Below are 27,496 nucleotides of genomic sequence, written 5' to 3' on the forward strand. Positions count from 1 at the left end.
TAACTTGTTAATGGCTGTTCCTGAACATTATCCCATTCAAACATTTTTTTAAGGCAGGATATGGCATGAAAAAGGGGAACACAATGATTTTTCTCTCTATAGTACTACTAATAACTAATAATCACACAGTCAGTTGCATGTAAGTTAATTCTTTAAATTTAATCAGTCCTTTATAAAACTTCCCAATTAATTAGTAAAAGATGGCTTATTTGAATAGCCTTAAACATTGGTCGCTATTTAAACAAGACATTCTAAAAAAAAAAAAAAAAAGCAATCACATAATAGTTTATAGTAATTTACAAGTGGATGGTATACATTTAGATACAGAGGTAGAAGTCCACTTTAACAACATTTCACTAATACACATTTACCAAATTCAAGGCACAAAATAGTTTGCTTTACAAAAAAATACTGTAAAAATGTCAATTGCTGTTCTACAATGTGAATAAAACTTTCAAAAGAATCTTTACACCCTTCCATACGTACTCCATAGAATATGATTTTTCCCCCTCACTAATAATAGTTGGCACAAAAACGGGGACTTTTTTTTTTTTTTTAATGCAGAAGTTCCCATTTTTAGAAACTTTCTTTGCAGAGCTGCTATGTATTCTAGGTTAAAAGTCCATTCAAAGAAATGAAACACAGCAACTTCCTGAGGAAAGGGCACTTTCTGTATGCAGCAAAATTCACAGGTAGAAAATGTGTGACCTTTGTGGATAACTAGGTCTCTAGAGGAATAGATCCTTAAGGAAAGATTTCAGAGATAAAATTAAAAATTTCCCTAACATTTTAGTCATTAGGACTTTAAGAAAGAGACCTGATCACCTTTACTATAACAATCAAACATCATTTACTTCAAACTGATGGGAGATTTCAAAATTCCTTTTTAAAAGAGCTGTACACACAAACACCACGAAAAGCCACACAGGCTTTGCAAAACTGAAACTTAGAAAACATGAGAAAATATAGCACTATCAGTCCTTGAAGTTGCAAGGGTGTCAGTTGGCTAGAGTTTAATTACAAGAATTAATAAACTCTATGGAGATTAAAACAAAACAAAACAAAACAAAACAAAACCACACAGGTGAAACACACTGTCGTTATCATCTCTAGACTTTCTGCTCATTAAGAAAAATAATGGTAGCCTGGAGATGTCACACAGTGCTTGTCTAACAGATTTGACTGGTTTTGGGGTTCTGCCTAAAAGGACCCTGTTGGCAACAACATGACTCACATTTGCTGATCACATTTTCCAAGTATTCTAATCAGTTAATTTGCACTTTATTATTATTATTATTTTTTAAAAGTTGATTTAAAAAAAAAGTCAACATGGGTTCAGAATCCAGAGAATGTCAGTAATGCTGATGTGGATTGGACTGTAATGCCTTGATCGTCTTCTGGTAGAAATGATATTCCATATAAAGAAGATTTTTAGATGCCATTTTTCGCTTCATTATTGTTTGTGGCTTGTTTTCTTTGAGCAATAAACGGGTACATACACTTGTCTGCTCCTAGGAACCGATACATGCACACAACTGCTTCAAAAGGGAGGATGCTGGAAAAAGAAAGGTGGCTGTGAGCAGGTGTGCTAGGTTACGGGGCAGCCGCGGGGAGACCCAACCCAGGAGGGAACCTGCAGAGTTACCTCTTCATGAAAGTCACGATGTACATGAGGCGGGGGGTGCAGATCATGGGCTGATCGGTGAGGATGGCCTTCATGGCCTGCTTCACACAGTAATCAGGCTTCAGAGGAGGCAGAAAAGGCTCAATTTCTTTCCTGAAGGTTATATATTCAAAAAATGAAATTAAGAATTAACACAAAGTAGGAAAGATTAGAAATATACATCCAAACATGAACAGGGACATTATCTAAGTGACAGGACCTTAGGTCTACTTTGTTTTCTGCACTGTGTTTTTTCGTATTTTCCAAATTTTCCTACCATGAATACATTTTATATGCATAGTGTAGAAAATGGGTTAAAAAAAAAGGCGAAATCGGTCCGCTTTTCTGTAAAGTGAGACAATGTTTTTAAAAATGCTCTAAAATGTATTTCATATTTTTTTCTAGTTTTTTTCAATAGAACAAGAAGAGGGTGTTTGGCATAACAAACATTACGCCCAAACACGGTGCCAAACTTTGAGTGCTAAGTGTTGTTAAAATGATGGTGTGTAACACTGGCATAACTTTTCTGAGTGAAATAAGTGAGCTATATGCTTTCCTGAATGCCCAAAGAGGGAAAACCAAGGTATTTTCTCTCAAGGGTCTCTGAAATGAAGTGCATACAGACATTCAACCTTCAGCTGAATTCATTACATGACACGCTGAAATAATCTAATAGTATAATTTATTCCTTTCACTTTTCATTGTCCCACCACAGCTTTGGACATTTGCCATGATGCTAAATAGGAAACAGCTAAATAGGAAACAGGGCTCCTTAGACCCTAGGCAATTGGTTCCTAAGTATATGAGATGAAGAAACAAACCAATACACACAGGCACACAGACACACACACAGCACGCCTGGATGCTGGGAAAGAGGGAGAACTCCTGTCTGTTCCCAGTCCAGACTTGAAGTCAGCCGGAGATGCAAATGGAGCTCCACCTACTTCACAGCTTGGCCAGGTTCAGAATGTGTTAAGAACGGCCTGACCAACGGGGAACTGGTTCGGTTATCTTCCTTTGCCTTTCAAATTCATCCAAGCAAAGATCTCAAAGTAAGCATGTCTTCACAAGTTTCCTTTTAATGATTCGTGGTTTTGTTTATTCTGCTTAGTTCAAGTCAGACGTGACCTGACATTTATATTCCCATATGCCTCCTTTCAAGGTATGGGAGTGTTTTATTTCATTTTTAGCAAATCTAAATAGTTCTTCTCATTCTGTCACAGTGAATCTACCTACACATACCCTCTGCGAAAAGAAAGCTCCCAAATCTGGAGGGTAAATTTCTAAGGTCTTTTTGAAGAAAGGCTTACTCTTTTGTGACAGTGACATTGTTTCTTATTCCAAATCAAAGTCCCATTCATTTACCAGCACTAATACTAAAGAAACAAAATAATTCCTAAGGAAGTTGCTTCTCAGGAAAATCCTGGATATTTATGTTTCCCCCTTGAAGGTGCAGAGAGGCCAATTCCTATCTGATGCTTCCAGACTGACTTCCTCACATTAGTATCAGTGTGGTAGCCGACCCTTCGTCATTAATCTTTACTCATTTGAATTCTACAAACCTTGACCAGTGAGAGGACGGGCTTAAGTGTCAAATGATAAAATGCAAGACTCAATTCTACACATTCTCCCAATGCGGAAAGATGATTTCTAAAACAGCTTTTTATCAGTAACAAGACAGGTTCTTACTGACCTGATTCGGCAGCCTCGGAACATGCCCGTGTCTACAAGGTAAGGGCAAACCAATGTTGTTTTAATTCCATCCTTTTCAGCAGCCTTTAGCTCATGGCTCAGGGATTCATGAAAACCCACCACTCCAAACTTACTGGCACAATAATCCTGAATTAGAGGGGGAGAGAACAGAAACACTAAGTATGTGCACAGGTTCCCTCACCAAACCCAGGCTTCCCTGATCCTATTACTTTGGTTACATGTTTGATATAGGGGGTTACAGGTGACTAAGCAAGGAAAAGGCAAGCATTTTCAAAGACAGGTATCTGATGTGGTTCAGTGCAGAAATAATATTTTCAAAGCAACACCAGAAACAGACGAACACTTTTTGCCACATTGACCAAGTATCGTATTACTTTGGGGAAGTTACCACAAAGGATTCTATAAAAGCTAGCTAACAAGCTGGAGCTAAAAATGGAGAGAGGTTCACTTTGAAGTGTCTGGAAAATTCACAAACGGTCTCTTGTTCAGTAAAAGGAGAATGAAAATCCAGGTTGTTTAATTAACACTAGGAGAGCAAAGGCGAATCTAGCTTAGGTTATAAATTATGATCTGATTTTCTCTTTAGGGTAAAGTGAAAATGGAAATAAGTTTACCTTGTTAACTTAAGCCAGACCTTAACTGAAGAACACATGGTACAGAAAGTTCTTATCCTTTACCCCACTTTAAACGTAGGCATGGAAATGTAGAACGTGGAAGCCATCTATTCTGTGTCCCTTTACATATTTGCATGGGGTGAGGTTTCCAGTTTTATGCTATATGTACCCATGGGACAAACAGCACAGAATAATATGCATACACATGCTTTATTATCTGAATATGGTGAAGGATTGATTAAGCCCAGTTCTACAACCTTAACTACGCAAAACACCTCACTTTCGCCGTAACCATCTCCTCTGATGAGCTGATAGAAGATAGGTCACTTTTGGCAAGTTGACCAAAACAGAACGGCAACCTTTGGCCTCCTGTATCTGTTTCCTGTGGTAATGCCACTGCCCTCCACAGTTTCATTCTTGACCCTGTGCCTCCCTGCTATCATCAAGCAAAACTGCTAATGAAAATGGGGCATACTGAGGCCTAGCTGCCCACCTACTTTTCCTGCTGCTGTGGCTTTGTCAAACCAGTGTAAGTGATTTTATGACAGAAGATATTAGAGTTGCAATTCAACGTCTGGCCATGGGTTACTGTAGGAAATTCCACAAACAGTACACAGGCAGAGCAGAGTGCTTTCATGAATGTATGGACAGCAGGTACTCTTTGTAGGATTTTTGGTATACTCGTCACAAGATAAGCCGACTGAATGAAGGAAATGCTTTATATCTGACAAACCTCAACTCCAGCAGTACTGAACAATCCCAAGGAACTTGCAACTGTCACAATATGACCATGATTAATCTCCAGCATGGTGGGAAGGAAAGCCTTAGTGGTCTGAAAGAAAAGAGTCAAGCTTTAGAACTGACATTGTGAGTTTCATTTAAAAGCAATCCTACATAATGTTTTACCCACTCAATGAGTTTTACCCACATAACGTTATATTTTCCAATTTGTCTAAAGATCTTATACATTTACTAAAAGAGAAGATCCTTTAAGTGTCTGGTTAACATAACACCGTATCATTGGTATGGCAGGCCTATTAGAAGCCGTGACCAACGAGACTGTAACACAAGAGCTTTTGGGGACAATCTCCAGAGATGAAAAGAAAGCCATTAGTCGAAGGCTCTTTATCACCTTTCAAGTGGTAGTTATCTGCTAATCTAAACTACTCCCAGGTCAGAGATCTTTTATGTTCATGACACTTTAACACAGCTATCTCACGGTCTGTGAGGGACCCTCCAGCTTACCCATGAATAAGTGACCTGTATTAATGTTTACCTTATGGCTATGTCTAAGCTGTAACAGGCCTATGAATGAATGAGGAGATATTCGAGCATCGTCTTCTAGCATCCAAAGCTTTACCAAAGTGTACTAATAGGAAGTAAACTATTTCAGGATGTAAAAATGCAGGATGAAAATACAGGATCATTTTAATGAGAAATGTGTCATATGCTAAACGACAATAGCTCACAGCATTTGGAATGACCAAACTCCCCTGTGGGGCTCACAGGGCACTGACTTTCCCAGAGAGGCAGGTGACTGGCCACTCACTGTAGCTGGGCATGCAGCATAAGTTCCTGGGCAATAGACCCAGGCACTGATTTCTTATTCACTAAACTCTTTTTTTCCCTCCTCTGGCTCTTTTGCCTTCAAGACACAAGGCTGTATTTAAAAAAAAAAAAAAAAAATTACTTCAAATTGCTTAAGATGATCTATTAACTACTCTACCAGGCTCCCAACAGTTTTATAACCTGCTTCTTAAAAGAAAGCAGCAAAGAGCAATCTGTCTACTGTTGAGTTATATCCCATTGCCAACACAACTTCCCCATGATTTATGAAGTTAAAAAAAAAAAAAAAAACCCAAACAGTACACAGTGGACTCAAAGAAGAGGTGCATGCCTTTCTCTGAGGATTTCCTGGCTAAGGGATCACTGAATTTCTGCCTAAGTATCTAATGTATTACAATAACTTTTGCATGTACAAGATCAAAACCAGTCATCCCATTTATTTTGATGTTTCTCCATGTGTTCTAATCTCTGATACACACAGTTGCCAGATGAATGCCTGTGAAGTGTCCCAAAGTCTTCCCCAGTCTGGTTCCTGATCATCTTGCAACCCTAACCCCCACCCCCGACTCATTCCCCATTTGTCTGGCCCCCCTCACTATTGTTACCCAGGGCACACTTATTTTCACCCGTGAACTTTTCTCTTCTCTGACAATCTATTCCCCATGCCCTCCTACATAATTCAAAGTATAATAATCACATGTTTACAAAGCTTCTCACGCTTTTCAACATGCTTATGTCACAGGAGCTTCCAAATTCTCTGCTGAAGGTCTTGAGCATTTATATATAATTCTACACCACTTTGACTCTGTTCATATTTTTTTAAGACATGTAGATGGTCAGTCCCATTCATTGTCACATAGAATTACAGGTTTTGTGATATTTTGGCTTTGACTGTTTTATATTTATTTGTCTGGCTGCCTTACACTAAGCTGGGAAATACTGATTATCCTTTCAAAGATTCTGGGAGAACTACTACCCTGTGACAGGAACTGTGGAGGAGAGAATATGAACAACGTTCCTTGTGAACTTCAGATACCTGGCTTACTGCTGGATGGAAGAGAGACACATGCTTCAGCTAGACTGCACTTCTTTGCAGTAGTAGGTCAGAATGGTTAGGGTAGTTGGATCGTAATCATTATTTTGGTGTACTTGATAGCCAAAAAAGGCAAGACCTGGTACGTCAGGTCATTATACGTTGAATGTTAGGCAAAAACAGCTTATATATGGCTATTTTATCAGAATTGCAATAAAGTAACATCATAAAGAAGCATATGTATTCCAACCTAAATAAGATTTTTTAAAAAATATTTATTTATTTATGATAGTCACACAGAGAGAGAGAGAGGCAGAGACACAGGCAGAGGGAGAAGCAGGCTCCATGCACCGGGAGCCCAACGTGGGACTTGATCCTGGGTCTCCAGGATCGCACCCTGGGCCAAAGGCAGGCGCCAAACCGCTGCACCACCCAGGGATCCCCCTAAATAAGATTTTTAAAGTAACTGCTTATGATTAATTGTTCCCAGATTAGCTGAAAAAGTACAAAATGTATTCTTGATGCTATTCAGAGATCATTTTTAAGTACTGAAAGTTTGCCTCGTCTTAGAAGACACGGATAGATTTAGTACAAAGGATCCTACTGTTAAGTTCTTAAGTAGGGAGTCTCCATATTAAATTCCAAGAAATTACACACAGTATAGAAAACCATTAAGAATTTGCAGCTTAATTAGCTGGCGAATCTGAATCCCTGACACTGTTCACACTGCCAGTGACCACTCACTCTAGCTGGCGGCTGGCCCTGACTAGCTAGAAGCGCGGACACCAAGCAGGTTAGCTCTAATGACTTCCCCGGACTTGTGTGTGATGTTGTTGCCTGCAGGTGTTAAATGACTAATCCAGATCCCCAGCAGCACATAAAGGTAGGCGATAGAAGATTAACAAGTTCCTAACTGTTTTTTAAGTTTAATCTGTTGCATGGTTCTGAAACTGATTAAGGGCCCCTCCCCTCTTCCTGAAATTAGTCTGGTGGTATTATTCTTTCAGTGATTATTTCTTGAACATCTATCATATGCAGGTACTGTTTTATGATCTGGCCAAGCAATGATGGCTAAAATGGGAGCTGGTTCTGTGCCTGTCTGAGCAGAATTTATACTTACCTGCACTTAATTGTGCTAACTCAGTATATCAAGTATAACAGTCCTAGTTTATCCACAGGGTACTCATGGCTGTGTATTCTAAAAAAATGTGACTGGGACCTGCTTTCCTCACCCCCTGCCCTCCCGCCAAGGAGTCTGAAGGGACATTTAAGCTATTGGTTTTGTATTTAAAGGAAAAAAGAAAAAAGAGATAGAGAAACAAAAGAACCCAAATATGGCTAAGTGACTAAAATCTTTTCCAATTGTGGGTTGTAAACATTTTTCAGAGAAATATGCTTCATTTTGAGTGACTAGTAAAGGGTGACACGGATCTGATTTAATATAAAGCTTTCTTTAGAGGGAAAGTTTAAAAAAAAAAAAAAAAGGTAGTGGCAGGTCAATGTCCAGTTTAAAATATGTGATTTCTTTGCCCAATCAGGGACATACACGGCTTTCTGGATAAACAAGATTCAATGCATCACTGCATTTTCAACATCCTGATTCAGAGGCCTCTATTCGTTATTTAGGAAGCGCACCGATCATAGGTCTAATACTACAATTACGATGGCTACTATCTATGTTGAGCACAACAAAAAATGTTCAGGAAACTGGGAAGTGGAAGAAACCATCCACAGCCAGGGTCATCCTGGGAACCCAGACTCGCTGTCTTCCAAAGCGGGGGTCAAACACTCAGCTCCTACTGTGTGCCGGGCAAAGGCGAGCCTGGGAGAGGAGCATTCCCATCAAGACCATTCAGGTTTCTTTGTAAACTTGGGTTTTCAGGGTTCACACTGGAGCCTGATCCACGTGACTGAGCACGAAGGCTGTTAATCATTTCCTTTGCTGCCTGAATGGAGGCGACCAATTACTGCTCGTGCCTTATTTCCACAGCCCGAGTCCTGCCTTATGTCTGGGGCACATTACCAAATAAACTTTGATCAACACTAATTCTATCCCTTACTTTACAAGAAAAATGCTATAAATGGGCGGCTAGAAAGCATCACATTTTCAGAAAATTTCCCAAGTAACCTGACTAGTTTTCTTTTCTAATTACTCTTGCCCTCAACAGTCTGGTAGATGACATCTGAGATAGTACAGCATATTCCGTCCTTGACACAGTTTGACAGCACAAAGAAATCTGGCACTTTGCAATGAATTATTAATGTGCACAAATATTGTAGCATGTATGAGATGGGGACCAGCAAAAGGTGAAGTGCCAGTTGCCATGACACCAGTCAGTTCAAGCTGAGGTTTGTGATCTTTAACTTTGTCTCAAAGAGTCATTAAAAGAACATCAAGGGCAAATCTAAGAGCACACCCAAACGGCTTAAGTATAAATTCACGCGTGTGCTGCCATCAGTGAATCTGAGAGGGGTAACTCAGATAACGCACTCAACACCTGGGCTGCTGCGCTGTCTCCACTCTCAGGATGGATTACTCGGATCACGAGTTACGGCCTGGTACAAGGATCTCTAACATACAGAGGTGGTGGTGCCAGTGGTGGCTGGCCAAGGTTAGTGAGATGCTTAACCTGAGCCAGAGAACTGCACTCCATCGCTATGCTCTTTTGTTCAAATGTCTATGAACAGAGGAGGCCTTGTAGTCCTTCATCAGGAAAAATGGTGGGCTCTTGATCTAGGGGGTCTCACAGTCAGCAACCAATATGCACTCACTGGTATGGTCAGTGGGATAATTTATAAGTAGGAACGGACCTGGAAAACTTTATCTGCAAAAATAGAGAGAACTCTTAAAAATGAACTCTGGCTAAAAAGTGTGGAGATAGACTTTTGTATACCCATGAGTAATTTTATCACGAGGCTCGGATACGATCATCTGCCCTCAGCTGACAGGGCTGTTATGTGGCTTAAAAAAAAAAAGAAAAGAAAAAGAAAAGAAAGAAAGAAAGAAAGAAAGGAGGGGAGGGGAAGGACAGTGAAATGGACCCTGACATTCTTATGAAACATACTTAAGTCTAATGTCGCTATAGCTCCTCGGGGTTCCTCTTCAAAGCACTGGGCACTTTGAAAGATAACTGTAAAGGTCATATTTATAATATAAACAAGAATTTCTTGAACAGAAGGGTGACTGGACATAGACATGACATGTTCTATCTCGAGAAATCTTTGGAAGTTAGGTTTACGCCAAATTAACTTCCAACAGTTCTAACCCTCCAGATCATTCCCTGTGCTCTTAATGACACACTGCGACGCACGGCCTGCAGCTGCACTGTCACGACAAATTAGCCTAAAGTTAAACAAAAGAGAATGTGAAGAAATGTGGTATCCGGCAAAGTCTGGCTTTTGGAATGTTCGAGACTGATGACATTTTAAAGGTGGAGGTAAAACACCCAGAATGTCTTCTCAGTATTTATAAACGATTCCAGGTTAATGAACACCATGGAAAAAGCAAAATTAACTTCTCATAGTAGGAAAAGGCCTCCTACTGTATTTTTGTGTGTCTGCCTTAACTATCTTATTATCGTCAATCCCAGAAAAGGCATCTTTTAAAAAGAATCATTTTAAGGTGTTTATCTCTTGAACACCCAAGAAATAGGAGACTTTTGTTTCTAGAGAGGAGTATAAGTCACATTATGATGGGAAAAGGATTAACACTATCAGCACATGTATATAATAGTTTTCTGATGTATATGTAAGGATTTTCAAAATCTCCAAACAACAGTATATAAACAATTTGGGAAAAAAAAAAAAAAAAAAGACAATCAAGACTCCAGTAAACAAAGACACCCTTATTGTACCCTTCCAAAGTGGTTCAACAATTCTGCTTGGTGTTTTGCTGCTTCTGGCTCTGTTGCTACTGGAGTAACTTATCTTTATCAGAATCACAAAGGAACATACTGCTTATTTACAAGGCTAAAATGACATCTGGTGGCACTCTCCTCCGAATACTCAGTCACTGCTCCTGGAAAACTGTGATTCAGTAATACAAACTACTGGAGGCGCTGTGAATATAGTGAACAGTGTTAAAAAGGTGAATAGCATAAATCATTAGCATGTCTAAGATGGAAAAATGGTGACACACCCCTAGGCTAATCTCAGAAAGGCACATATGGCTGAATAAATACTCTTAAATCTGTAGATTTAAAGCTTATCTGCTTAGTAAATATACTGACCACCAAACTAAGGAATTTCACTTTGACCATAGAACAAGATAGTTGAAAATTTTCATTACAAAATTAACTTTAATTGGGAAGTAAAAACTAAATTTATACTTGCTAGTAATACGTTGACTTTAAATATTTTAGTCGCATTTGACAGCACAAATTCTGAAATTCATGTAACTGAATGAAGGCATTTTTTCTTTCTTTCCTAGTTGATGTGTTTGTAGAGACAGAAAAGTCTCCTGACAAATTGTGCAACAGAACTCCAAGATAGTGAAGCTTGCAACTATTCTCTCAGACTTAATAAAATCTCTTATCAGATTGACACAAAATGTTCTGTCTTTAGCCATAGAGGAGAGACTAGAGTATGTTCATAACTATTGAATTCGTATCAACGTTCCATCTACTATCCTTTTATTATTTTGAGGCTACAGGGATTAGTTTAACATTTGAAGGCATCAGCAGTTAATGCTTAACACACATGCACTAGTACACTCCTACAGTTGCCCTGCAACCAAGAAGCTAATAAAAGAACCAGGCTTTTCAAATGAACACCTAGATGATGACACCATTAGTTATTCAGCAAAAATAAATGCTTCATTAACTTGCCTTCCCACTGCTAAAGCATGGGATGAATCTAGCCCAACGCAGCGACTCAGACAATCGAAATTCTCTTGAATTTTGGGGTTTGCTATGCAGAAATACTGGAAAGGAGGTAACTTAAAACTCAATCTGTCAGGAAAATACACTCATCTTTGGAGTCCAAAAACCCCATGGTCCCAGGTGCCTACTGACTAACCATGCTAGTTACTTGACCTCTTTGAATCTTGATCTTAACTCATCTATGAGACAAGAAGAGGAGTTTCTCCAAAGTTTCTTTGTTTAAAAATGTTATGACAACTTATGTCCAATAATTATTTCTTCGATTCCTACTACGCATTGGAAATACAAGTTGTAACACTGAGGTGTACCTTGCGTAAGACTCTCATAAATGACTCAGCAAGGTATCAGCTCCATTAGTCCAGAGACCAGCATCTGGTGAGCAGTAAAAATCTGTTCATTAAACATTTATATGATGTCATGACTGTGCCTTTTAAAATAATGTAACTTGAATTCCTGCCTCTTACATATTAATGAAATTACACATTATCTGCAAAATATCATTTTTCTGTGTTTTTGTTGAGTTCATGGAGGCTCAGGATGTTAAAGGAAACTAAATGCTGAACAGTTTCTGAAGTGCTGTTCTCCTGGACCCTCCCTGCTGGCTGAGTCCTAGATGATCAAAGGAGTGCCCCTTTCCCTATTTAATAACGCTTTATAAAATAATGAAAATAACCCACAAAATTTCAGCCAAATAGTCTGCTAAACAACACCTTGTCATTAATCCCTTTGCTTTGCCCCAAACTCAAATCACATCTCAGAAATTGTAATAAAGACACATCTTCCGAAGGGCAGAGGCTGCGGCTCTATTCTAGTGACTGGTGACCACTTCCATGAGGCATAGACACTGCCCACAAGCTCAGGCACCACTCAGGTCATCCTGAAGGGACAGGACTCCTTTGTCCCTCTGCCCCCATTCCAATGACATGGCCCAAGAATGTCCTCAAGATCACCTGCCACCATCCTTTTTATTTTGTATGTGTAAATAGTTGAAATTCTCTCTTACTTCCTAGTTTGCTTACTGTGGAATCTTTAAAAACAATTATTATCTTTACCTAAATGAAAGATAAATATAATCACAGTTACTCCTGAAATCTTATTGTATTCTTAAATTTGCACTGTAACACCACAGAATTTACTCATTATATAGAAGAGTCCATGAGGTACCTATACTGTGTCAGGCAGTGTTAAAGAGAAAACTTTGCAAACCTCTGAAAGAACATGCACAGTAGCAAATAAAGTTCCATACAGTCCAGTGATGAATTTTTTTCTAAGCTTTAGTTCTTGTAGTGTAAGACATTTTTCTAGGTTCAGAAGGCAATCCTGGGCTTTAAAAAAAAAAAAATCACAACTTAAATTTAGGTTCAATAGTCCATTTGTTTTAGTTTCTATGTCAGTAACTTTGAACTACCACTCCACTATTAAATTGAGAAATATCTTCAAGGACAATAATTGCTGATCCAGCAACTGGTTTGGTATATTCTAGCTTCCTCATGGAAGAACAGTACTGAGGTGGAATAGAAGACAGCCCTAATCTTAATCACAATTCTGGCTAAACCACCTAAAACATTACTAAGTTATAAAAACTAAAAGGGAAGACTTCCCCTTAGGTATCACAAGTGTATGAGACACCATGCCCTCCATCATCTAATGCCCTCCATTATCCAATGCTGGAAGCCAACTTGGAGGAAGTGGGGTACACACAACAGGCAAGTTTGTAACAGGAAGAATGTAGTTCTTCATTGTAGGGTCCTCACTTTGTTTCATGATGCTTATGGCCTTAGAAACTCCACCCTGGGCACAGAGACCAAAGGGGAATAGTGAGCAAGATAGCACCTGCACTCTTCCTTTTAGATACTGGACCGGAATCCAAATTTAAAAAATTATAATAATAAACCTAGACTAGGATTGGAACAGAGTGTGTGGTCTGGCATTTTTCTTGTCTATGAGATTCCAAAAGGGCTGATTAGCTCAGGAAAGAAAAACAGAAAGGCAGCAGAGAAGGAGAATATTGAGAACATGGAAAGGAAAATGCATATTCAAGACCAATTCCTCTTCAAACTTTGATGTGCCAAAGAATCACCTGGGATCTGAATCAAATACAGATCCTGATCTAGTAGGTCTGGGAGAGGGTCTGAGAGTCTGCTTTTTCTAACGTGTAGCTTGCCAAGGTGATGCTGTTGCTGCCTTGGCCCTGGACCACAGGCTCATCACAAGGTGCTGGGGTGAGCCTCAAGTGGCTTCAGATTCATTTCTCCTAGAAACTCAGCAAAACTGGAAGATTAATTTGTTACCTTCTATCCTACCTGTGTTCTCCGAACCGGGATGTTAGGGGTTGGGAAGCCCCACTCTCCACACCCTTCCTCCAACAACGTTTATAAGGGCTGGTTTGAGCCAATGTTCCAGCTCCCCTGGAATCTTCTATCGACAACTACGGAGAGTTTACTGATTCTCTGTATATTTGCCTTGGATTCATTTTTAGCACTAGCAAGCCCCTATGCTGTGGTTTGAATGTTTGTGTCCCCCAAATTCACGATGAAATCTAACGCTCCCTGTGATAGTGTTAAGAGGCTTTAAAGGCTCCACTTTCAGGACAAGGACTTTAGGCCCTTTTTGCCTCAGCCTTTACCTGCTCCGTTTTTCACCGTTTTGAAGCTTTCATGCTTTGGTAAGCCTGTGAGAAAACCATACCCAGGAAAAAACTAGCCCTTTACAAATCAGATGCTTGGGCCATAAGTTTGGACACTATCGATGGGGCAAAACTCCATCATTTTGAAAAATCTATGATTAGCATTTCCAAAGGCAAAGCTTATAGATTTATCTGGAATTCTAATCCCATAAGATCATTATGTAACAGAATAAAGGTTTTACAGTTTCCAGGAGATAAGCTTTCAAAACAACAACAGAAAAACAAAAACTAAAACCACCTTGTTTTGGTACCATTTTGGTACCAAGTATTTCTAGAACTCTGTGCAGCCAATGCTTGCTGAAGTGCCTGTTTATTCGCTACCTTTTTTGTGTCCAGCTTGTCAACGTTGACATATGAACAAGGAAAACAAGGAGGCTATGTGACCAAGGATATCGTACAGTCTTGTCCATGAAGTAACCATCTCAGATGTGAACCATGGAAAGTTACAGAAAAACCATGGAAAAACACAAGAATTGGCCATTAGTAATAAAATTTTAATGTGGTATTGGGTCTTTAGAATTTTACATTATCGTCTAGCTTATGGCGCAAACTTTCTGGGGATATTAGGCTAGGGTTCATTAGTCATTGTTAAATGATCTATGCTAGTAAAAAAAAAAAAAAAATCAACATTTGATGGTGGATTCTTTCATTATACCAAAAGGCAAAAGCATAAGTGACTCATAGGAAAATCTAGTAGGAGCTTTGAACATGTAGCCCAGGTGAGTATTTGTGAAGGTTCTAAACTAAAGTCCTAGGATGAGGGTCTGGGTCCTAGCTTCTTCTTTCCCCAGGGGTGACCTTAGGCAATTCCTATAACCTCTCTGGTTTGTTTCCTCATCCATAAAAATGGGGATAATGGCTCTACTTAATTCAGAGTTGCTTTGAGGCTCAAATGAGAGAAGAGTGTTTATGAAAGGGTCTGTAAAATTTAAGTGCTATATAAAAGTACGGTAAATGCACTCCAGGCTCATTAAGCATGTATTTATAGGCTCTTTTGGTTATAAGTGCTATCTATTTTTGGTTATGTTGTTTCTTCAATTCCTGCAATTGAAGGTTCTTCCTTTGTATGGCTCCCAGGCCTCCCTGCCCTCCAAGCATCTCCAGACCACGCTTCCGGCAGAAACCCAGTTCCTGACCACCAGAAGAAGCCTCAAAACCATACTGCTGAGCAGCTGCTTTGACTGCCCTACCCCTTTCATCCAGAATCCCTGCAGATGCTGGGAAACAACAATGTTTTCCAGTAACACTTCTTCTCTAATCTTTCCTTTACTCCTCTTTTACTAGGGGCAGAAAAACAACAGTTTTAAAATATAAATTATAATGCTCAACAGAGAAGAGCCCAGCAGACATAAAAACTAAAAGTTAGTACAGAACTATTTTAAGGTAATTATACTCGATGTTTCTTTTTTCGAAGAGACTGTAGAACCATCCCACTTCTCAAATCCTTGAGAAATCAGTAGGGGGCAGTATGTTAAGTGCAATTTGCAGGTGGGAAAATTCAGGCTCTGAATTTTAAGTTTCTCTTGTCCTCAAAATACCCATGTGCTTACATAAGTTGCACCACAAATATTTTCCCAGTTACACTGATTTGGGAAGTGTTATTTTGAGACCCATTGTTTAGAATAACACTAAGAAGCCGAACCTTGTTAATATTTAAAAATTTCAGTACTAAGCTATTTGAAAGAAAGGCAAGAAATTCACATTTTATGCAAGCAGCAAATGAGAAACACCATGGTTTTCCCAAACCAAAAACAACATAAAACCAAAGAATCAACAAAAATAAAACCACACACAACGACAACACAAAAAACAACCTTCACAATGTTAACACGGCTGCCATCTTTCACACATAACTTTGTGTGATCTTTGAAAGTTTCACAGACCAAGTAATGTTTTGTTTCCAAATGTGAATTCATTGTAAGTGGCTTGTCAGTTGGGCTAATTTGACAGCACTCAAGGTTGCAGCAGTAATTGCCCTCACTTGTTAAATATTCTAGCAGCATTTGCTGCAGTGTTGAAAGTTTTATGATCATTATGAGAGGATATTCAATTTTTTTTCCCCGTGGTTCACTTAATTTTAGTTTCAGAGCATTTAGGAAAATGGTCCCTGACAGGTGTGAACTTGAGTTTTAAGAGAATTGACAAATAAAGTAAAAAGAAAAAGGAATTCAAGAATGGGCCATGCTGGGTAAGATCAAGTAAAAGATGTTAGCATTCCTTGTGTTGAAAGGCATACCCTCCAGTGCTAGGATGGCGTAGGCCTGCAAACCCTGGTGGATGGGGACTGGCTGGCCGGCCAAATGTGTCAGGGTAATCGTGATTAAATCCTAAGGCCATGCTCTGACAACTTTTACCCTGCACAATGGTATCTTAACAGTGTTAGGTCACAATACGGGCAGGTTCTCTAAGGCTGCCCTACCTAATAATACAAGGACTGGCTGTGGGCTCTACTTGTCCACTACCCATTTTCAAAGAAAGAATTACAAGATTCTATCCTCTAAGTTATTTTCCCATTATGCTTTCAAGAGGTCGCAGCCTACACACAGTTTTTTTTTAGGTCATTTAATAGAAACTGTAAGAAAGGGTTAGTTCTGTGAAGAACTAACTCCTATAGTAACTTGTGAGGTTTAAAAAAAAAAAATCACTAATTAAACCAAGACTGATGAACACATTTAAATCAGATCCCTAGAGTTCCAGGCTCAAAACATTGGATTTAACTCATTCAGTTGATACAAGGAATAGCTCCCTATTTCTTAAGGACTACCAGAGTTTGTCATACTTCAAAGGTTAGCTACAAAAGGCCCTTTATCTTGGGAAAATTACTGCGTGTGTGTGCAAAAGGAAATAAGATACAAATCCACCCTGCCAGGACACCCCCTAGTGGAAATTCAGCATAGTACAGTTTGGGGTTCCAAGAATATCCTGGGTATTTAGGACTTACACAGAGGCTCAAATGGGCTTTCTTTTCAGTCTGTTGGCTGTAACTGCACCACAGTCACGAGTCTCATTATTCATGGAGCATTACAAAACAAGCAAACAAACATGCCATCTACACATCTATCCATACAGGCAGGTATGTGGATTAAATGGAGACAAATTAGCTACTTATCACAATTGAATGAAGCTTAATTTTAGTTTCTGGGAGAAACAGAAAGTTTAGAGGAGTCCACTATTAATATTCCTTAACTGAAAGAACTTAAAAAGGGGGGAAGGGGTGTTCCTATTTTTATTTTTTATTTATTTTTAAAAGATTTTATTTATTTATTCATGAGACAGAGAGAGAGAGAGAGGCAGAGGCACAGGCAGAGGGAGAAGCAGGCTCCATGCAGGGGGACTCGATCCCGAGGACTCCAGGATCATGGCCTGGGCCGAAGGCAGGTGCTCAACTGCTGAGCCACCCAGGTGTCCCTATTTTTATTTTTTTTTTTAATTTAAAGTTTAGGTAGGGAACATCTGAGTTTCCTACTTCAAAAAATTATTCCAAGTCCCAAATGAGATTAAACTTCCTGAATTTTATTCAAACTAACTAAATTTGCCAAGGATCCTAAAAATCTGAAAAATGATTAAGGTAAAAAACAAATATAAAGGCAGAGAATGAACTGGGAGAATGTAAGCAGTTAAATATTTGGCCATAGGGCTTGTAGCTCTTCCTTAAGGCCCAGTGACCCAATCCTGCAATGAATGGCTGAGAACCCCACCCGGGCACGCTCCATTCAGCCGTTTTGAAAAAGCTATTCAATCAGTGTTAGCATTAGCACAGGTTAAAGAATGCTTTCGCTTTGACATGTCCTATAGATTAATTTCTACTTGGGCAGATAATGGATGAAGCCCTACATGTAGAAATAACAAGGGAGAAAAGAACAAACACCAACTTTGCTTCCAGGAATCGAGATAAATAGCACATAATCAGATAAGAGTAGGCCATTCCCTGAACTGGGAATTTTAAACTATTCTACAAGGACTGCCCACTTAATCTATAAAGATACTATTAAGTCAACATGAAAATATCCTATTTTTTCTCTCCCAGAAGTAGTGATACATTTTGTCTAAACTATTCCACTTCTTTTGTCTCCCAGGAAGACAGGTCTCAAACGGCAGAACAGCTGAGTGCACAGGGCTCCATCAGGGCACAGTGAGGTGTCCAGCCCAGCGGGAATTTAAGGTTGACCAGCAGATATAATAGGTGATGAGTTTGGAAGGCAGGTGGAAATCAGCTTTAGAAGATCTAAGCTGCCATGCTAATGAGCCTGGATTTCATGCTGTGAACAATATGGTCACCTAAAGGTTTGGGGGTAGATTCTTGTCAGAATAATCCATAAGCAGACACATAACAAATTCGAGTCTGCTTAAGTCACCCTAGGTTGAAGAGCAAAGGCTAGGAAGAGGGAAGGAAGTTCAGAGACTCTTTCCAAAATATGGCCAAGAGGTGATGGAAGCACAGGAGAAGGCGCAGCACTGGGAAGGAGGGGATCCAAGTACGTGGTAGCAACAGAACAGTCAGGAGGCACGGATGTGGGCAGGATGGAGAATTAAAGATAACTGCGGATGTTCCCAAGCCTGGTATTGGCCATACCAGGGAATTCAAGAAGGGGCAAAAAGGAGTTAGTTCAGTTTTGAGACTTGCTGATTTTAGGGAATAAGTGAACAGCCAAGACAGTTGTGTGAACTTGAGAACGGTCGCAGAAATCAGACCAAGCCACTGAAATAAACAGATTACCCAGCTAGAGGTACACAGTGAGAAGAGGTGTGAGGATACAGCACTAGTCATTACATCCCTGATGCCGGGAGGCCAAGAGGATTGGGAAGACAGAAGAGAAGTAGAAGGTGGGCTTATCATGGAAATTGAAAACTGGAGCTTCAGGAATGGTTAACAGAATCACGTTCTGTAGAAAGAGCAAGCTGCACACTGGATTTGGCAATTAGGGGAGCACTGCTCTTTCTTCATATGATACTGGTTACTTAGCAATATTTTCTAAACAGCTGAGGTAACTAGACACAGATTCGAACACACATCATCAAAGATGTTGCAAGGATTTTTATAGGATGGTTCCCTGCTCATACCACTTATGTAAAGTAACATTTTATCATACCATAGTTGATTTTGAGTAGCAATAGAAGCAATTTGGGCCTACCATGTAACATACCAAAGGCGGAAACTTAATGTTCAAGGGGCGTGTGATCTCATTTCATGTTAGGGGACAAGGCTATGAAATGACCTACTAGGGATACGGTCCCAAGTATCCGAGTAGTTGCTACCTAAGAGATGTTTTTAAATGGGACCTCAAGAATTAGTAAGATAAAGTATGCTTACCTATGTCAGTTTACAGTTCAGCTCAAGACCTAAAAAGTCTTTCTAAAGCTCAAACATTTGATTTTTAGGCATATGATATTTATTTAACAACAGAAGCTAGTTCTAGTACAGACTTAAAAACTGGCCACGTATTCCAACTTTTCAGTAGCTATCCCAACATAAGAAAATACTTTATATATATAAAATATATAGTATAACAATTCCTAATATTATGGTTTGAAGGAGGAAGTACTGGCCAAGTAGTTTTTTATGAATACTTTAGAAATGGTTTTTTAAAAATTCTAAATCTAAGAGGCCTCGAACAAAACTAGGTTTCTCTAACCAGAGAACAATACAGCATTTGAGATTAAAAACCAGTAAATCACATAGGAACTTAAACATTAATGATTAGGGACCATTCATGAGATATTAGGTACTACACAGCACTAATGTCTTTAAGTGCTACATTACTCAGATCTAGCTGGTGGGCTTTTACTTTTCCTGGATGGATTTTAACTAAATAGACTTTAGACATTTGGATATAGATAAATGCCTAATTCAGTAATTAGTATTTTAAAACTGTGAAACCTTTTAAGTTAAGTGGTCTATTAATTAACTACCAATTATCTTGTCTGACTACCATATCAATAGAAGTAAATTACCGACTAGCTATTTGACAGATTTAGCCCTTTACCATGCAAAATTTCTTCAGAACATAAAAGGCCTGGAGTTAAATGCTTTTGCTTCCCCCTTTTGGCTAATCAGGGATCAATTTGCTGCTCACGTATAAAGGCCAAATGCAGCTCTTTGGTCAAAAAGGATCTACAGATAAACTCTGTCTTGTAAAAATGACAAGCTAAAATTCTCCTCTTAAAAACAAAAAAACCAAGTGAAGCAATATTAATGTTTTGGGGAAAACACGGGCTTGCAATTTGTGTGTGGAGTCCAACTTGCCATGTTTCAAAAGAAACTAGCGAGGTATTTTCAAGTTTTTGTATTGCACAGAGCTACAGAGAGAACACCTAAGTGAATGGTTTCTAGGATTATGCCAACATTAAAGTGCATTGCATTGCATACATTCTCCTTGGTCTTGTGTTAACCCTGCATGTTGCACAAGAGATTATACTGACTAGAACCTATCCCAAGTCTATCACTTCTTGACTGGTGACCAAGAGGAAGCTCCTAGGAGAGCTGCTGGTGATAGAATATTGGAAGACGGAAGTATCATAGCAAACTGGACGGCTATGTAGAACAATCCCAAGCATGATAAAAAAAACTTTCAATGTGCATGGAAATGACTAGTATGAGATTAAGAATCAAGGAAGGAACTGCAGTGGGAATCCTCTCCTTGAGGCCCAGCCATTGGGAGGTATGAATGGTCACCATACATTCAATTTGAGCTTGATTCAAACTGGTTTATCAACACTGGCCTTCTCAATGTCACTAGCCTTGCACCAATGAGCAGAGTTTAATACACCACAGTAAATGTGAGCACGGAGGTGGGGTGGGAGGCATGGAAAAGTTGTGTAGCAAAACAAAAGGAGATACAAACCATTATGAATGTGAGCCAGCCCCATTTTGTGATCTCCTCAATCTTGCACAGCCTACATTAGTCCACCATAAGGCTTACCTTTTGAAATTTCAGAAGACAGGTTCCTGTGAGCATCCTCTGAGTGGGCTATGTTCTGAATCTTTAAGCAGAAGTCTTGTCTATATTATCAAACATTTGTTGAGTGTTCACTGAATCTTAAGAGTGGAGTTCTCTTCCAGGCAGGGAAAAACAAATAGGAAGGCTAGAACAAACTGCCTTCAGACAGCTTGCCATCTATTTTGGAATTTCAGGGCACAATACATTAAAAAAAAAAAAAAAAAAAACTATACCGGAGAACACATGCTACGCCACAAAGGGTGAGAATGAACAGATGCTGCAAGAGATTAATGGCAAGAAGCAAGCTTTAGACAAGCCATTTAACTGCAGCTTCATCAGAAAACAAGAGATGGGGCAAGAGGATCTCTAAGGATAAGTGCAGCTCTAATATGCAAAACTGCCAGAAAAGGGCTGGAGTGGGGAGGGAAGACTGTATTAGGAACTTGTGTTAAGCCTTGAAAGGTACAGGAGTGGTGGAAGAGGGTCTTGAAGGCAGAGGCAGTTGTATAAAGGTTTTGAAGTAGGAGCACCCACAGCTTTTCAGTGGAAGTCCACAGGGTTTTCTGTTTCACTGGATAGGACTTTAAGCTGGGTCGGGATCAACATACCATTTAGTATTTTATGGAAACAGACAGCAACTGCTACTTACAAGTCTGGCGCAAGACTATCTGTTCAAATGACTAAGTGACTCTTTGCTCAGCTGATCTTTTAAAAATGTATGGGGCAACTTTTTCTCTCCACCCAGACACAGTAAAAAGACACACTGGTTATTTTCTTTGGAAGGAAAACTGCACATGCCAATATTTCTTTAGACTGTTGTCACAAACATTTTCGCCTACTAGGACTATGGGAAGGGAAGCTGAATTCAGGTAGCTCTTATATCATTTAACACCCCAAATCACTGTAAAAATTATAAGTCTTCTAAATTTTAGTTGCCAGATCTCAACTTCTTAAAAGGTTTGTAAGTCTCGGCAGGAAGTCAGAAATTCCAACTCTAAAATGAATTTTCTGACTCAATATTGAAAATAAATTCTTCAGTTTAGATGCTTAGGGGAAAAACAGCTGGAGAATTCAGGAGCCTCCCATATTTTAATATGAAGTGACGTCATTACTGCCAAGGCTTCCAAGAACTCCCTAAATTGTGTAGTTAAGCAACATCTCGAAGCAAAGTAAGGACTCTGGGAAGGTGGTATGTTCCTCCTTAGCATGTAGGTTCAATTCCACAATAATTTTTCTATCGGAGATTTGATTCAATTTTCTCCTCAGGTTAGAGAGTAGTCTAATGTTAAGGTACAGTATATCGATTCGTGTGCATCTTCAAAGCCAAAGCTATGGATTTTCTGGGCTTACTACACTCTCAATTACTTCTCATCTTATAGAATGTCTAGCAAAAGGAGGCTGCTTTCGTCTTAAAAGTATTTATCTGCACATTGTATGGGTTTCTTTAAAAGTGTGGTTACATTAGAAATTTTATAATTCAGCAAAATAATCACGCAGAAAAAGTAGGCAAGATGGCTAAACTTTAGAATAGCATGTAGGTAAAGGTTTACAGTTCAGAAACGGAAGACCATCTCAATCAAAGGTTATTGGACAAAAAATAGTCCTGGTGTTGGTGGTTCACAAGTAGCCTACCAATGACTGTATATCTGTTTAAGGATGATGAGTCAACTGAAGTCACCTGGAGTTTCTAAGCAGCTTCATCCTTCTCATTCCACTATGAAAACTACAAGTCCACCTGCAATTCACATACATCTTTTATTTCAAATAGTGGTTGTTTTACTCAGAATCATAAATATGTACGATTCTTGATAAACTATATTGCCAAGTGTATTCGTTTATTCGTTACACCTTTACTCACCTGATGCATCCCCTTGTCACTTGCTACTTGTTCCTATGGACTTTTACTCAGTTCCCCATCCCTACTGCATATAATACAATTCACACACACACACACACACACACACACAACCTTTTCTGTCTCACACAAACACCTATGCACACGGCCACATGCAAAAGCACACTTAAATCCCCTCAAACTGTATTTGGTAATCTCCTTACTCATTTAAAACATCCATAGGAGTTGGCTCACACCACTTGTGTTCATTTCTAGAGCTCTGGAAATGAATTAAGTAAAGCTCGTGTTTTAAAACAAAACATTGAGGTAAGCTTCTTTCAGGATCAGAGAAATGGTTTGATGTTCTAGGAACAATATTTGAATAAGTACTTCTAAAGCCAGATTAAGTTTTTAAGCAGTTGCTAAAAAAATTAATGAGGTTTAATGTGACCTATTTAGAAGAAACAGTTCTTTGTTGTGTTCCATCAGAAGGCTAATCCGCCTATGGAAAATATAGAAAAACAAAAATCCTATCTCCTTGCCCTTTCTTTATTGGCTCTTACCTGTCTACAAAAGTAAAGGGGAATTACTGTGGAAGAAGAAGAGAATAAAGGTCAGCAGTGTACAGTTATGGGGGAGAACTTCACACCTACCATTATTGAAGTTTAGCTGAAAAACTGGGATTAGTTTGGTGTCCAGAGCAAGAAGGCCCTCTTTCTCCCTCATCCTTAGATGCTGTGTAGCTCTGCTGGTTAGAAGCTGACATGGTTTTAAGTCCCTAGTTCCCCAAGTTTCACAATCTTTCTGCCGCTTGTATAGTGAGTGACTCTATGGTATTATCAGGGTGACTTCTGTTCTCCCGAGAGAGGCATCTTGTAAGCGGAGACAGTTCTGAGATGTACTCTATCAGAATAATGCCACAGACGCCGTGGATGGTCAGCGGATGTTAAGTGACTGCTAGGGTGGCCCGACCACTCCCAGTGGACCACAAATGCTGATCTCAGAATCTTTGGCACTTTCTAAAATGTGGCTGAGCAGTAATTTGGAAGCCTAAACTCTGACTTCAGGAATTCATAAGAACAACCAATGTTTTACAAACTCAACAGAAAGTAAAATAAACAAATCCAGGGTTTTATGCTCCCTCTTGTTATTTTTATGGCAATCTTTCAAACTAGTTCAAAATGTTCGGTCCTTTACCCTCTCCAGAAAGACTGCATAGGGGGCGGGGGGAAAGAAGATAATTGTTTGATAGTAACTGCGTACAGTGTAATTCACCATGGGGAAATAACAAATTAGAAAGAAACTTTGTGGTAAAACAGTACAGGTGTCTTTCAGGCTGGTACTGAAGTCTGGCTCCTTCCCAGCCTTCTCATTGAGGAGGGCCTAGTAATAAAAACAAGGATGTTTATATTTACCCAGAAGTGTGCGTGGCAATTGACCATCATGGTTCTCTCAATGAGCTCATCAGGACATTCCAGAAGATGATGCCCAGAGACCACGCCGGCATTATTGACCAGGACTGAGACCTCGCCAACCTCCTTGCGGACCCTTTCCGCTGTCAGGTAGACATTCTCCCTCTTTCCCACATCACAGGTGTAGGTAAAAACCTGCAAGTTACAGTGGGGCAGAATTTCTTCCTCACCATTCCCAGCTGTCCTCAGAAGTCCAGGAAAAAGAGAAAGAGAGAGAGAGAGAGAAAAAAAAAATGGAACAGAGAAGGGGGTGGGGGTGCAAAACGTGAGTCACATGGCAATCAGTAGGACAAAGATCACACAAAACAAAAATACTACAGTGAGCTTCAAATTTCTAACACCATGAGGCTTGCCAATGACTGAACTTACAGCTGCCTTCCTCCCCCAAAAGTCTTTGGGAATTACAGCAATTTACTGGATAACTTTGCTTAGGGGAAAATCATGTAATTGTGACAAGCCCAATACAAGTCAGACCTCATGGGATCAGCTTCCTGGAGCTAAAGACACCTGGAAAGAACTGATCTCAGTGCAGAGAGTAACACCCCCTCCTCCCAAACACTACACACTCCTCTTTTTTGAGGAACAGTGGCCAGAACGGGCTTTTACTCTTTTAGTAACTGCACCCTCAAAATGGAAACTCTCCTCAAGGCTCACAAATCAAAACCATAGTTAATCTGAAGTCATCCAAAGCCATGGAATGAAGCTTAAGTTTCTCATGAAAGAATGGAGATCACTGGTTTGTTCTAACTCGAATAGCTGAGCTCTCCTGAGAAGCACCTCAAATAAATCAAACTTCCAGGTAAACATGCAATTTTAGCACATAAGATCTCAATTTAAAAACCAAAACCTCCTGGTTTTTGAATTTACCTTTCTCTTTTAGGTTGTGGCAGGAGGCACAAAAATGTGTATTTGCTACCCCTCCATACCACTATTGAAGATGAAACATTTTCTGACCTTTGATTTTCTGACCTAAAAGGCAGGTGCCATTAGTTTTGGTAGGGGAGAAAAAAAAAAAAAAAAAAAAAGATCGATATGGGGGAGGGGTGGTGGTGTCCAAGTCAACCTTGCCGGTACAGAAATGAACATTTTTATCCAAGAGTAAGAGCCATAATCCAATTTCCTAGACCAGTATTTACGGTTGGTTATGGTCTCCGCTCTGACTTAAAAAAAAAAAAAAAAAACCCTCAGCAATCAGGTTAGTTAATAAATATACAGTGAGGCAGCTGAGGTTACAAAAAACATGAAATAAATCTCCAATGAGGCTCAAATCTTCCAAGCGCTTTGAAAGAGGTAGGATATCATTCAATCAAGCTGAGGGATGTAACTAAAGCGCTTAACCTGTCTCTGGTGAAACAATGTAACCACTTCCTCGCGGCTGGAGTTAGAGCCGCACCCGCGGCGCGGCCGGGCTCGGCGGCTCGGCTCGGAGCACCGGGGCACGGAGGGGGCCGCCGCGTCTGAGGACAACTTCGCAGACACTCGCGTGCGCCGTCGCCGAGGCGCGGGAGGCGCTGCGTCAGGGCCCCCGGCCCGTGCTAACGAGAGCCCTCTCCGCCCTCCCCGGGTCCTCGCAGGGGCGAGGAAACCCGACGTCCGTCCCCAAGGAGCCGGGACCTCCGTAAAGCCCCGGGGTCGGCACGCCTTCCCCCTTCTAAGGCGGAGGTGACCGTGTTCCTTTCCCGGGGGAGGGGGGTGCAGACTCCACTCGCGGAAGACGAGGGGCTGGTTGTCCTCCTCGGGAGCGGGGCTGCGGGGCTGCGGGGCTGCGGGGCTGCGGGGCTGCGGGGGTTCGGGGCCTCCCGGGGACGGCTGCGCGCTCCGCCGAGTTACCTTGCAGCGCCGCGGCGTCGGCCGCCTCCAGGTCGCGGTAGATGTGGCGCACCATGCCCGCCGTCTCCTCGTTGCTCTGGGTGTTGATGTCCCAGAGCACCAGCAGCGCCCGGCGCCGCGCGAACTCGAGCGCGAAGAGGCGGCCCAGGCCGCTGCCGGCGCCCGTGATGAGGCACACCTGGCCCGCCACGCTCTTCTCCTTGGGCCGCACCAGCCAGCGCGCCGCCGCCAGCACGAACGCCCAGAGCACTTTGAAAGTCACCACGAAGAACTCGACCACGATGTTCATCGCGACGCCCGGAACCCCGCACGCCCCGAGGCCGGCGTCCGCGTCCGCGTCCGCGCCCGCCGCGCGCAGGGCAGCCCGGCTCCCCGGCCCCCCGGGGGCGTCTGCCGGCGCCGCGGGGCCCCCGAGGCTGCGCCCCGCGCCCCCCCTCCAGGTGCCCTCCGGGCTGCAGTCGCGGGGCCGCTCCCGCCCGGGCTCGGCGCGGTGGCCCCGGGCTGTGCCCGCCGCGGCAGCCGCCCGTCTGTCCCGCAGCGCCCGGCCGGCCGGTCCCGCTGCGGCGGCGGTGACAGCCGCGACTCAGGCGGCGCGCGCCGCCCTCATGGCCAAGCCGCCGCCGCCGCCGCCGCCGCCGCCGCCCGAGCGTCCCCGGAGCCGGCGCGGCGGCTCCCTCTCACCCCGGGGGAGGGGCGCGCAGCGCAGACCGCACGGGCCCGCCGGCCGCCGCGGGAGTTGTCAACTTGACCCAAGTTGCGGAAGGGCGGGAGAGTGGGGTGCGGGGCGGCGGGGGCGCCGCGGAGGGGCGACTCGCCGGCGCGGAGGAGCGCTACCCAACGGCGTGCGGCCGCCCCCGCGCTCCCGGGTGCCCTGCCCCGCACTCCCCGCGGCTGTCACTCGGGCACTGGGCTCCGCAGCGCGGCGCCGCTCGCAGGTCGGAGCGCTCCCGGCCGCCTCTGAGCGGGCTCCACGCTCCGCGCTATATAACCCTCGACCGGGAAGAGCCGGCAGCGGCATCGGCCCTCCCTCCGCTCGGCCCTCCCCGCCCCCGGGCGCACCCCGCCCCCGGCCCAGCCCCCCGCCCGCCGTCCGCCGAACCGCGGCGGGGCAGCCCCTCTCACATGGCCGTGGCCGCAGCCTCCAGCCCCCGTCGCGCCTCCCTTCGCAGCTCACGCCCCCTGCCGCAGGGTGTCCCGGCCTCCGCCTGCCGGGCCTGGCGGGCCGCAGTGCCCGGGCCATCCTCCTCCCGCCGTCGAGTCCGCGCTA

General features: G+C 41.9%; 1 protein-coding gene across 2 annotated transcripts; it reads right to left on the minus strand.

The window, feature by feature from the left end:
• Positions 1-140: 140 nt before the first annotated feature.
• RDH10 (retinol dehydrogenase 10) lies at positions 141-27,469 on the minus strand. Of its 2 annotated transcripts, XM_072734512.1 has the most exons (7): positions 27,352-27,469; positions 26,230-26,478; positions 24,343-24,578; positions 4,724-4,822; positions 3,357-3,502; positions 1,646-1,777; positions 141-1,555 (listed from the first exon to the last, which is right to left on the minus strand). In XM_072734512.1, exons 1-7 carry the CDS (start codon positions 27,467-27,469, stop codon positions 1,432-1,434), a joined length of 1,104 nt encoding a protein of 367 aa, XP_072590613.1. In that variant the 3' UTR covers positions 141-1,431. The 2 variants fall into 2 exon arrangements, with proteins under 2 accessions (XP_072590613.1, XP_025868387.1); XM_026012602.2 differs by lacking the exon at positions 27,352-27,469 and having other exon boundaries at positions 26,230-26,777.
• Between the last annotated feature and the right edge of the window lie 27 nt (positions 27,470-27,496).

This window comes from Vulpes vulpes, chromosome 13 (genome assembly GCF_048418805.1).
Source record: "Vulpes vulpes isolate BD-2025 chromosome 13, VulVul3, whole genome shotgun sequence".
Taxonomy (NCBI): Eukaryota; Metazoa; Chordata; class Mammalia; order Carnivora; family Canidae; genus Vulpes; species Vulpes vulpes.